The sequence below is a fragment of the Microtus ochrogaster genome, linkage group LG10 (genome assembly GCF_000317375.1).
Source record: "Microtus ochrogaster isolate Prairie Vole_2 linkage group LG10, MicOch1.0, whole genome shotgun sequence".
Taxonomy (NCBI): domain Eukaryota; kingdom Metazoa; phylum Chordata; class Mammalia; order Rodentia; family Cricetidae; genus Microtus; species Microtus ochrogaster.
In genome coordinates this window covers 5,218,833-5,232,192 of record NC_022035.1, presented here as the reverse complement: position 1 = coordinate 5,232,192, position 13,360 = coordinate 5,218,833, and the positions used below count along the sequence as shown (strand labels likewise).

General features: G+C 47.5%; 1 protein-coding gene across 1 annotated transcript in view; it reads right to left on the bottom strand.

Annotated features, from left to right (window-relative positions):
• Nxph1 (neurexophilin 1) overlaps positions 1-12,908 on the bottom strand; it is a 304,266-nt gene extending 291,358 nt beyond the window's left edge. The window contains exons 1-2 of the mRNA XM_005363718.3: positions 12,331-12,908; positions 11,348-11,511 (exon numbers count right to left, since the gene is read on the bottom strand). Of these exons, the coding sequence (XP_005363775.1) occupies positions 11,348-11,401 (54 nt within the window). The 5' untranslated portion in view covers positions 11,402-11,511; positions 12,331-12,908. The remainder of the gene's footprint in view (positions 1-11,347; positions 11,512-12,330) is intronic.
• Positions 12,909-13,360: the final 452 nt, after the last annotated feature.

Below are 13,360 nucleotides of genomic sequence, written 5' to 3'. Positions count from 1 at the left end.
AGCTAGTACAGCGCATGCATAACTTTTTTCCATACACAACAGTTTGCATTTTTCTCTGCATTTAACTCTGCAGAACAATAAATGATGGTGCCGTGTTACAAGAAATTATCCCCAAATTGATGATCTAACTGGGAGTAGTTCACATTTTCAATTGCAGAGAGCATGTTGCACCCTGTCATAAACCCAGCTGCCCTCCAACAAATTACAATATTATGCCAATAGGCTTGAAAATTAAATTTAGATTAATAGTGATATTTTCACTGAAATATTTGAACAGGAAGTGTAATGGGCCTCACAGAGTCCATTTCATACATTTTAGAACTTCCCATTGAATCCCGGGTAACACTGGCAATCAGTCTACATGTTGCTTAAAGTAGGGCGCTTTGCTATTAGTTTGGAGAAACTGACAGAGTGAACAGTTCTGCCAGAGAGGCAAAAGTGATGCTAGCGAACCCTAGAGTGGAACAGGAAAGGAAAGAGGACATGAAAATATTTCCATGCTTTTTTTGCCATGCATAGTTTTTAGTTATTCCTTCCTCATAATGAAAATGCAAATTAAGGAACAAAAGAAGTTCATGGCAGGAGCCTATGGCATTTCATAAATGTCTATGAAGCAAATCATAGGATACTTGAGAAAATTTAGTTTTGTATTTGTTTTAAGGAATAAAATAATGAGGATCTGAAATTTATCCGAATATTACACGCATGACAAAAGATTCCCTTATAAAATAACTTATCTGCATTTACAAAGTCATTTTTATGAAGTATGGGGTTGATAAAAAAAAAACCTCTTTCCATTTGCTCATTTAAAAATACACATAAAATCAATAGGTCACGTATTCCATAAGAAGGCTGTTGATAATTTTAAACAGGATACTGAAATGCTATTAGAGAATTTCTTTCCTCATCCACAACCTCCTGATAACCTGTGGATTTCTTTCTAACCGGGTAAGACAATAAATAGATCTCTCCTCTAGGTATTTTTTTCATTATTATGCCCTTCGACGTTACCTTGAAATCTTAACATTCAGTTTCAAAATGAGTCGAGTACATAAAGGAAGGGACAGCCTTGTGATGAGCACATCAGTGCACAAAAATGGACAATAAAATTCCCATCGTTGTCAGACTCACAACAATCAAACATTTCACTGAACCATTTACAACTATCGATTGCACAGCAAACTTGACTTTATAATCTTCCGATTTGAAACAGGTGCAATATTTTACAAGGGTTTCACAAGTAGGAGGTTGTGAACGTAAAGCAGTCCATTAATTTTATATAAGCTGTTTTATATACCTGCAGGTCTCTAAGAACACCCAGCTACAAGGTTACAAGGAGAGGAGTTCTCTTCCAAATCCACTCAGATCATATATATGTGACTGATTTTCCAGTTATGCCAGGGAGTTCTCTCAACTAACATTATTTTCATGCTATAAATGAAAATATTTATGGATATTAAAGAAAACAAGGTGAAAATGTAAAAACAAGAACTTATGAGGGGAAGGAAAGAATCTTCCACAATAGTTTCTCATAGACTCCTTTAAGGAAGTAGACATAGATATATTAAAACAAACAAACGAAAAAACTACCTAGCTCTGGCCAATTCTGTGTATATGTATGTATTTACTTTATAAAAGGAAAAGAATCTTCAGGAGCAAGAAAATTTCTTTTGGTTTTTTTTTACCACAACTTTTCTAACAGTAACCTCTTGGAGTGGGAACCATTGACCCCTCCAGTTTTTAGTCTGTTGGTTTTATCAAAATTCAGCCGGTTCGCACTGTGGATCATCATGCTGTGTCTATGGGGCCCTGTTAGAATATGTGTGTGTGTTCATGCCTGGTAGTAGGGGTGCAGAAAGGCAGGAGAAGGCAGGACCCTGCGGCAACTTGCTCTTTCTGTTCAGCTTCCTGCATCAGAGGGCACTTCATTTCAGTGTGTGTTACTAGCAAGTAGAAGCCTGGCCTTTTGCTCACATACGTTAACACAAGCTAGCAAATGTCTTTTCCATGTCGGTGGGGCCTCTCTGAAAAGAGGCAAGAATACACAGTCTGGCGTCACACAGATGGTTCTCGAGGTTTGAATAAAAGTGAATTAAAAGGACATTTCTGCTAATATCAGGGTGGGCTTATTACTTCAATATAAGCACTCCTTTAATTTCCCTTCTCAGTGCCCTACATAAATATAAATAAAAAGGCTCTCCACCAGATGTATGTGCCATATATCTCACAGAGTTTAATTATAAAGCCTCTAAAAATGGAGATGGCGAGAGGAAATGATGCTAGTAGATCATACAGTCCTGGTGTTGTGTTGGCTGGCTGTCTCTGAGAAGAAGGAATAAAGGCACTTGCTAGCCACGTGCGCCATAAATGGTTATGCTCCAAAGACAGAAAGTCGAATGGGGTGGACGGATAGCTTTAGTTTAATGTCTTTAAGTCCACCGTTTTTGTTTTGTCTTCTTGTTGTTGTTGTTATGATTATAAATAATTTTTCTTTAACAAAGGAGGCATTAGGTTTTCTTAAGTCCGCATCTGTTTTCTGAGCAACCGTTGAGCTGTGAAGAGGGACCTGCCATATGAAAGCCAGAACTCACAAACCAACAGGCCTGCCTCAGTTAACCCCGTAACTAAAATGTTTCTGGAAATGGCTGCATGCCAATAAATTTTGCACCCCTGAAGCTACTCACTGGGACATCAGGAAATCTCTTTGAGTGTGAGGATGGTGCCAGGGAAATAAGGCCCAGAGAAGAGAGGAGAAACTAAGAAACACTTGGAATCCAGGAAGGAGACAGCACCCTAGATGGTCAGTGACCTCAGTGGGAGAGGTGGGGCTCTTTCCTAGCTAGGTCTTGGGGGATTCTGGAAGACTGGCCTAAAGGCAAAAAAAGATAGAATTTCACAGAGAGAAAGCTAGGTGGGGATTGCCTCCGGCACAACCTCGGAGAATACTCTGGAGACATTGAGCCAACATCTCCCTTTCTTTCTTTTCTTTCTCTGGAATCCATCTTTCTTTGAGCTGACTTTTCCTGCGGGGTTGAGGGAGCACTGCTTGTTGGGTGTCTGCTCCTTTAATACTGCGGGGATTTGAGGAATCAGAGGTCTTGAAAGGACTGACTCAGCTAAGGCAGGAGAATCAGCCTGCTTCCCAGGCAGCCTTAGCCTCTGACACGGACAACCCCTAGCGCCAGCGCCTGGTACTATCTAGTTTATTTCTGGGTCGTGAGCTGCTGAGCCGGGCCTGCGCTGAACACTTTAAGTGACTGCAGAGTCACCTCTGGAGTGCACCGAGAAGCCCCAGGGGACTGCAGGAGTTGGGGGAGGAGGCAGCTTGTGTGGTGAGGCGAAGAACTTCTTCTTGTTGTTGTTGTTTTTGAGGGGGTGGTAAAGTCGGATTGTTGCTGTTGGTTAAATAAAAAGGAACTCTAATGATGATAGATTCCACGCTGCATCAGGCCCAACGCCGGCGAACCTAACCACGGAAAATAATGAGGCTGTATCCCCCCCCCATTCGTCTGCATTAAAGGCGAGCCAGGCACTTTCGATAGCAAATATATCGATTCCCTTGCCCAGGCAGTGGTTTGTCCTGCTCCCCGTGAATAATTACTATCCTTTAGAAATTCATAATAATTAGGACTCTTCTAGCCCCCTCCCTCTACCGTCTCTGTCCCCAGGGCTCCACATCTTAAAGGCGCCAGATCAAGCGGGGCCTTTGGGTAGCTCCAGTCACTTCTCTGTGAGGGTGCTGGGGCCAATATACCTTCTGTTCAAATGCTTTTGCTCCTGAGGGGGGGAAAAAAAAAAAAAGACGGTTTACCTCTCGGTGCCTCAGTTTCCTCATTTGTGACATGCACGTTGCTAAAGAGTCTTTTAGTTGCACATTACGTGATATATGTGTCTGGTTGGGGAAAGATAGATTAATAAACAGGAAAAGTGAGAGAAACCAGGACGCTCGAGCCCCGCCCTTGCCCCAATAAACCGATAACCACGTGACTCCCCAAGTCTGACCACAGTGCACTTTAGTGCCCCAACGATCGGAGCTTGGTGTTCCTAGATGACTGGAAGGAGAAAGTGGGTTGTTTTTTTTTTTTTTAAATCGTCCCGGGGTGCTTAGGGAGGTCCGCAAACAGTGAGCATCCCAACTGGACTTTAAGGACTGCGGTCTGGCCGGGAACCCCAGGCGGGGCGGAGCTTGAGGCACTGGCCGTGGTGCTGAAGATCGCTCTCCAGGCCCGGGATAGGCACAAGGCGCTTTCGCGCTCCAAATCCATTTCCCAGCTTCTCGCTAGAGAACAGCCCGCTGGTCAGCCTGCACCTCCCGGAGCATTGAAGGTCGGTGAAGCAGACCAAAAGTTTCCCACAAGCAAGGCTTTCATATAATGGCATGGGATCCAAAGGCAAGAGAGCTGCAACCGTATGTTCATAAAACCTGCTGGGTTTATTTCACCTATCACAGAAGGCAAAAAAAAAAAAAAAAAAAATGGAGACAGTGAAATGCGTGAACGTGGTGGACTTGGGCTTGATACCTTCCTAGCCTGGACGTAGGAGGGAGTTGCCGAGTGACTGGCATGAAGACTATACTACGTCGAAGAAAGTTTCTCGATTATTACAGAGATGTCTAATATGGTCTTCCCAGTCAGCTGGAGGGGGAGGGTAAGACTTAGGGCCTGGTGTGTGAGGGAAGAGCCTTCCCTCCTGCGGGACCAGTGTACTTGGCCTTGATTGGAGCCTTTGGCAGCTGCTAGCTTCTTTTAGGGCGCCGGGGTAATGTGGGTGAGGCCGGAATGGAGGCAGGTTCCGCGGGGACGCGCGTAGCCCCCGGCAGCCAGTTTCTAAGGAAACAGTTGGCCCTTCCAAGCAACAATTTGTCACTTTGTGGGAGAAAGAAACAGTACCAGAAAAGCCTCCCGGTTCTCCATTCTCATGCAGATGAGATGCTGTGCACCGCTTGGGCCTGTGAGTCCCCCACCCCCCACTTCACTCCCGTCCCATTTCCGGCTTGAGCCAGTAAAAAACCTCCTTCATTTAAAGGTAGAGTTGCCGGGTAAGCTTTTCTAAAGCTTGGCCTGAGGGGGACCTGCTGTCCTCTTGCTGCTCCTGGGACCCCTCTCAGCTCTCAGTTTCTTTGCTCAGACTCCCCGCAAGTGCTCGATTTCCACCCTTCAGAGCTCCAGATCACATGCCCCCACCTCCCCGCGCGCGCGCGCTAGGCCCCACCTCCATAATAAATAAAGTGCAACTAGAGAAGCTGTTTACAGAGTAGGTGATTAGGTTTGCAGCCGGCAGCAGAGAGGCAGAGAGCGCAGCTGAAGTTTAAACAACAGCCAGTACTGGGGAGGGCAGACGACAAAGGGGAAAAATAAACAAACATGTTCTTGGGCGCGCGCGCGGGGGGGCACGAAGAAGCCGCCAACACATATCATCTCAATAAAAAAAGCCACTCTTGGAAAGCTTGCATAGTAATTGAGACAGGCGCTCTTTTCTGATCTGGGTTGGCATTTCCTCATCTCAAGCTGACAGAGCCAACTCAGGAAATTGCTGGTAATATTCATCTGGGGAGCACTTTCATTAAACGTAATTCATTCGACTTTCACAATAAATTGAGTGACATCCTTACAGCGGAACCTTTTTATCCTTGATTAAGTGCTTGCCAAGCTTTGGTTCCCCACTTTATTGTCACATTCCTTCAAGCAGAGTCGTCAACATGCCAATCTGCAGCAGAAAAAAAATGAGCGCGGTGTGTTTACCAAGCTCCGGGAGGGGTGAGTGCTGACACTGTGAAAAAGAGCTGATCTCGAACTTGACTAGCGGATAAATCAAGACCGCAACTTCCAGCAAACTAGAGGCGGGCCTGGGTGAACGGTGACCCAGAGAAGGCGGCGGGAGGCGACAGCGGGAACCGCCTTACGACTCCGCGGCACACACGAGCCGCTGACCCGACGGCGCCGGCTAGCAGTCTTGCCCGCCCCGCTTTAATTAAAATGGTGACAACTGTTAGGTCTTAAAATGGGAGGTGAAGCTTCAAGACGACAGAAGTGTCCCACGGGAACTTTCTTGGGCTGATTCAAAGCTAGACATTTTGTTTTTAAAAAAAAGAAGAACAAGAAGAAGAATGCGCACTTTCTAGCCTGCCGATTGAAAGCCGGCAAACTTGCAGAGTTTGCGCTGTCCTGCTGTAAGGGCAGAGGAGTGCAAAGCGTGTTATTGCTCGTTCTTGGGATTCCCCTTTGACTCTACACCGACACCACGCTGGGGGACTTCACTGACGGTCGATTCGGATCCCGGAACTCCAGCCTAAAGGCGGAGAACACTTCAGTATTCCAGGACTGGGCTGACAGGTAGCAGGCATCTCTTTGCCAGTATGTGGCCCTTTCTCCCTCGTTGCTCCCAACTCCACTGCCAGCCCCTTATAAAAATCAAAGAAGCCCAGGACTGAGAATTGCTTATTTGAAAAAGCAATATCCATATGCTTTCATCACTCAGATGCCCTTTTGAAAAGATTGTCGACGGCGGTTATTACCTGGACAATGCTGTCAGTTTTTGTAGTCTGCAGAAAATCTTCCCTCGAATGGAAAAGTAGGACATTGGGCACCTATCTTTAAAAAAAAATCAACCTATTTCCCTTCCACCGGATATATTTTTCACCCAGACAACACTTTTATTAATGGGGAAATAGCCATCAACAATTCAAAGCCAAATAGAAATCAGCCTCGCACAAAAAGAGCCACCAATTGAATAGCTTTCTGGGAACACAGGGCTGACAGGGTTGGAGAAAATTCTGGCTTTCTCTCCCTCCGGTGCCCAGTGTGGAAGGCAGTGTCTAGGAAGCTCTCACTACAAGGCTCAAGGCCATAATTCTCCTGTAGATGGGACAAACGGGTGAAGCACCAAGTGCTGCTTTCTCACACCTCCATGAACTGCTTTCCAGGCCAAGGCAGGGCGGAGCCTGTTGAAGATGTACCCAGAAGCAGCCAGGGCCTCTCTGTGCCCTGCAGAGACCTGGAGAGCACCTTGGGACTAAGGGGGCATCTTGCTGTGCTGCTGAGGTGTAGGCACCTCAAACTATCTGCCCTTGATCACGAGTGGGCAAGTGTGCCCTGCAGAAGAAAGGGGAGAAATTCGGCCTAAGGAGGAATTCTTTATGCTGCATCCCCCCACCACCAGTTTTAATAGAAAACACTAGTCAAGACTGGGTAGCTGTTGTTATCTACTATATAGAATAATTTCAAATTGATGAAAGCTTGCAGGGAGCAACTAGCTTATTCTCTAAAGGGCAGGAAATACACAGACCTAGTTCAAAGACTAGACCAGATCTGGGTGCCCTTTCTCCTGCTTTCCCTTCAGCCTTTATCGGCCCTAAAAGTCACCTTCATGTTGCGTTAAATCCAACTGATAGTTTACATGTTAACTAACTATTTGGAATTAGAGGCACTGTGGATATTGTCAATACTTTTAGACTCAACTCAGTTAAACAACTGATGTAGAAGTCACATCTCAACATCACACACATACACACTCAAAACCCCTAAACTCATGCAAATAGATAACTCAAATTTTTATCAAATCAAAGGTTTAGCAATGTTTCCTAATTCTTGCCTATTTTGGCCAAGAAAGCAACCAAGTTATTAGCTATTGTAATTCCTAGCAGAACTGGCGAGGCCTTTCCTCAAAGATTGCAGTAACAGCATCCATCCTTTGCCAGATTCTCTGGACTCCAATTCTGAGTGACTTTTCTTTGCATGCTCAGGAATGCTACCAGACTCACTTCACTCTTGAGAGCTGCCCCAAATGAAGTGTCACATTCTCTACTGGGCAGACTACCCCCTGTTCCTTGGTGAGGTCTTCAGCACAATCCACTGGGAGTGAATCCATTTACAGCCCCCACCCCTTCCTTTTTCAAACAAGAAACCACACTTGTCCACTTTATCCCAGTGTGCACTTTAATTCAGTTTAAATGCTATTGTCTGGTCATCTCATTATCTCATACTCCAAATATCCTGGAATCAGTCCAGAACTGATAGAAAATGAAGCCTGCAAGACTTTAATAAAAATAACAAGCTACACCATAGGTTTCCTCCTGTCGTTCAGGTGTTTAAATCTGAAACACACAACATTTAATAAACAGCAATTTTCCTTACATTTATTTTTAAAAGATGGTTTCCTGGCTCTTTTTTTTTTTTTTTTTTGAGAGTTTACCCAGTAGAAAAACTTGAGAATTCAAGATAATGGGTTTCAGAAGGTAAATTTACAGACACACCTGTAATCAGTTTTTCATTGCATCACAAAAATGAGCTCCTGGTATGGAAACAAGACAGACCCATCTCTCAACAAACACACAGTAAATAAAGACCTACCACTTAGGACAGGCATTCAGAGACCTCTGGACCAATAAACACATTTCGTGAGCATTCATTCCCATGCTGACTGTGGAGTAGGATCTTCCAGACAGAGACATCCTCATAAAAATGGCTCTCAAAACTCAGAAACATTTAAATTCATATTCTATAAGCAGTAATCCAAACTATTTCTGTATAGGAGACATCTAAACAAGCCTTGCTCAAACTGTGGGAATGACTCCTTGAAAAACATGGTTGAGATCTCACACCCCTAAAGGAAAGGTGTATTGGAAATGTTAGCGAGGAGGCAAGCCACGGAGTGTTCTATAGTCATTTAACTGATGATGCAATTCATAAAAGCAAAGAATTACTAAGTCCTTCCTGACTTGTGACTGGTCAAGGAAAAAAACAATAAAATAATGGTTTTTGCCACCTCGCCTTCTTGGAGTTTAACTTGATGCTGCTGATGGTAACCTGTGTGCATCTGTTGCAGGATTTTGCAAAGGGCTGAAGTGTTCTGGGGTACTGTCACAAATAGATGCATGGTTCCCTTGCTCTAGCTGGTGTTTAATGGAACTAATGAAAAGAGGCGTTATCGTGTTTTCATCTGTTCATTGCTACAAGTTTTGGTCAAGACTCCCTGCTTCTTCATTTACCTAAAACCACCCTGACATTAACTGCCCAGTTCACCCTGTGAATCCCATTTTGATGGTAAACATCAGCTTCCTCCTCCAGGAAAACAGCCTGGAATTTTTCTGGCAAACAGCTGTGGGATTGCAATCCCTGGAATACTGTCTTGGGTCACCGCCACCAGTCTTTTGTTTTTGTGGTATGTGTGGTTTCTAATCCCCTACACACAAAACAACTTCTTTCAGATTGGAGAGAAAAGAATGGACTTCTAAATCGCCTTCCCTGTTTTATTGTTCGCATTCCGTATTGTTTTGAGTGAAATTGGAAAAAATTGTCTCCTTTCTCTGTATTGCCAAAAGGCATTCAGGTAATGAAGTCTGTAACTAAACGGTAATTGAATCAGCATAATTTGCACACTGAATGGTTTTCAAATGCTCCCAGTTTACAATTAAAGGAGAATTAATGCGCTTGTTGTTGAGAACGCGCCGCATTAGAATAAATCCAGCACTGTTGTTATAATGAGTGGAAAACGGTTTAACTGCCAACACACACGTTTAAAATTTAACACAACGTATTGATTTCGCTTCTGCTTTTGATAGATTATTTTTCCAGACTATCGAAATACTTGCTTCAAGCAATAAACTGCACTAAAGCCGAGAGCGCTGGCCTTGTGTGGGTGAACACAGGCCAGGGACATAGGGGCAGTCCTGAGGTTTGAATCATTTCTAAAGGTGTGCGTAGCTGACGGGTACGCTTGTTGTGACGATCAAGAGAATCATTGGTATCCCTCCCCTGCAGTTTTCGCCTTTCATTTTTCACTCCTTCCCACCTCACCCAATTAAAAAAAAAAAATGCTGTCTGTCCTTTGGTGGAACTTTCCGCCCTCCAACTCCGGGTCTTCAATGTCAGTGGGCTCACTGAACACAGGTGGGAGCGATAATGACGGGAGGTGGGCAATAGGAAGGACACTTTTTGCATTGGGTCTGCGTTGTACCCGGGAAAGCACGGACCTGCGACAGTCAGAAAAGCTGTTCTTTTGGATTGGATGCCCCTGCTTTCACCTGTTTACCCTCAAGGTGTCCTGTGGGCGAGGACGTTGATACGCAGCGCCCTCTGGCGTCTGCTTCTGCTACAGTCGGGCGAGAAAGGTGCAAAGACTGGCAACACTGAAGGTTCTTGAGATGCAGCCGGAAGCCGGAACCGGGTAAATACACTTACTCAGAGACACACACGCGCGCGCGTGTATGTACCGGATCCACAGAACTCTCAACCCTGCCCATCGCAGGCAGAGCAAAGGCCGAAAAACACCACCATTTGCAGGGACTGTACACTATTGCTTCCGGGCTTGTGGATTCTGAAGCTCTTGGGAATAAAAGATACTAACACCACACCTAGTCCATTTCTCCAGCAGGGTTAGAAAACTCCTGCTGCTACTGCAGCGCCTGCGCTCCACGACCCTCCACAGAACACCTTGAGTTCTCAGTGCACTCCCGCGGCCCGGGATCGACTGTGGGGTTCGGTGCACTAGGCTCAACTTCGCCGGCGGAATGCAAGTGTCCCTGGCCCCCTGAGAGATGAGACCTGAAAAAATCACACTCTTCTAGGCTCGCTGTGATGCCCGTAACTCCCAAATCACACAAAGCGATTCGCCCTGCGACTCCTCTCAAAGCGATTCGCCCTGCGACTCCTCTCAGACTGTCGAGTTCAAACCTCTGAAAACTGTTTCTGGGGGAACCTGGACAGAGGCCGTGGGTGAGATTCTCTCCCTAGTGACAAGGCCTAATGACAAACCTATTTTCTAAAAGGAACCCCCACATTAAAACTGAGGTTCAGTTATCTGAGGGAAACTGGAGCTTGGTGTTATCTCTGACCTAACGCAGGTCCTTTACTCACTGTCTGGTGGATAAACTTACACCAACTACAAGTCTGGAAGTCTCAAGAAGTTAACTGCACTTCTTCATGTACCACAAATTCAAACTGGGGAGGGGGCGGTGGGTAGATTCTCGCTCAGATCTTCAACCCCACCTGCATCCCCTTTCATTTACACCAGGTGGGCGAAGAACTGCTGCCAAGACTTTCACTGTCCCCGCTAGTCTTTCCTCCCACGGCGTCCTGTCCCACTACCTCTTTCTGGCCGAATAGGGTATGCGCGCCGCTGTAAAAACCACGAGTTGGGGAAAAATAAAGCAAGAAATGGGGATGAGAACCCCGAAAACTCCCGCAGGAATCCAAAGAACGGCTTCCCAAAGTTCTTCCACTGTCTCTGGGAGCACAGCTCTCACGGAACTGGTGGCCTCGCCCTCTTTCTCACCCCCCCACCCCCAACCAGGTACTTGACCTCTCGGTTAGGGTGGAATCTCAAAGATGCTGGACCGCTCACGACTTACCAAGTATACAGTGGGCTGCAGTAGGAGAAGCACGTACCAGCACGCAGCCTGCATCCTCCCTCCTCTCAAACTTCCTTGGCGGTGCCTTGGCTGAGTCTTTGTTCCTTCAAAAACATAGATCCACCTGACATCCACTTTACAGATCAGGGAGCGCTCTCAGCAGCCTAGATATAAATGAAATTAGACATCCCATGACCACGCGGACAAGGCTGATGAGCAAACGGGGAAAGGGTGTCTTTGTGTGAAGTGATGGAGTCAAAAAGCTGGGAGGGGACACGAAGATTTGAAAAGCGAGTCAATCCTGCTCCAGAAACAAGCGAGTGCGGTCCGCGGGCGGGCGGGAGGGCTTGAGCGGTGGCTGAGGGGGCTCCCAGCTCCCGGCGCGTCTCAGGTGCCAGTGCCCAAACACGGCTGAGACCGAAGGAGGTTAGTCACACAGAGAACCTCTCACAGGCTGGTTAGGAACCCAACTGTCTCTAGCTGCCAGACCTGCCCTAGTGTTTGACAGGCGGGAGGCTGGGACTAAAGGCGGCGGCTGGTTCTTCGCCAGCCCTGGCAGGGTGCTGTACACAGCAGCGGAGAGAGATAGCAAAAGCGAGCGAGCAAGAGACTGAGTGAGGGGGACACGGGCAGAGACACCGGTAGGTAGAACTGACCCGGATTAGGTGCGGGGGGAAATGGGGGTGGGTGGGGGGGGAAGAGGATGCAATTTGCATACAGGAGAGCGGGGCTCAGTTTACCCATTCGAGCCCCTTGTAACACAGAGATAGACACACACAATCACATCTCTAGCACTACTTTTTGAGCCAAGGGGCACAGTCAGTTACTAACTTCCACAGTGGAAACCTGCATGGGACGCTGAGGGTCACCTATCAGACGTGCTCTATGCCCAACTAGGGTTCCACGCTGCTACCCTTTTCTGGTGCTCACCACCCTGCCCCAAGGTGTCTCTGCTAGGAACAGTGGAGGCGACCGGTACTTACTGCACTGGACTGGAGGCAAATGCAGCGAGCAAGGACCGCTCTGAACAGGCTCCATGGAGGAGCTACTACGGCCTGGCGTTTCCAGCGCCCGGGACGTGCCCTCCCCGGAGCTCCGTCTCCATGCTCGGGCGAGGACGAGTACAGTTGCCTTGTCCAGCCTTGGCAGAGTCGTTGTCCCAGTGCCGGGGTCGCGATCTGGATTGGTCCGCGGGAACCTAGGCTTGGCACAGTTGGGTTCCCGGTGCAGGAAACTTAAGAGGCAAGAGAAGGAGGGGCAGGTAGAGAAGACGACAAGGGAAGAAAGAAAGGGAGGGAGAGAGACTAATGCGCCGGGCTGCTGCACCCGACCGACCCGGACTGCCTGTGCTGGCACTGTCACCAGCAGCCCAGAACTCCGGGCTTTCAGCGGTTGCCAGAGGATGGAGAATGACTTAAGGGGAGGAGACTGGGCAAGTCCTCCGGACTTGAACTTGAGCGATAAGACGCGAGCCTTTTCGGAAGAAAAAAAAAGCCACACAACAGGCGCGATGAGTCCCAGCTTCAGAAGGAGGGGTGTGGTGGCGAGAATTTGAAAGCTGCTAGCACTGGTAGCAACTGCAGCATTACCAGCAACGCCAGAAAACTCCCAAAGCCCGCAAGGGACTGGCGTCCTGGGCGCTTTCCGAGGTCCTGCCCGGCCACCGGGGGACGCTCCAAAAGCGCGGTTTCAGCGCGCCGCCGTGAGCGGGTTTTCTCCTCCCGGTGGTGGCTGGTCGTGCCTACAGTCCCGCCACCAACAATTACATTGGCACGTGGGTGAACGGTTCCTCAAAGACCCCCATGTAAATAGATCCCATTCTCGGGCTCTCTGCGGGCCTCCTGGCCCTTAGGGAGAAATGACTCCTGCTGCGTCTCTGGTGGCCGAGGCGCCCCCTTGGGGGAGGGGGTCATAGGGAGAAGAGCAACCTCCAGGGGAGTGGCGTGAAGTGAGGCAGGGAGGTGCAAAGGACAGCGGTGGATGCAGAAGAGTGTGGGGAGCCCCAGCTGGCTT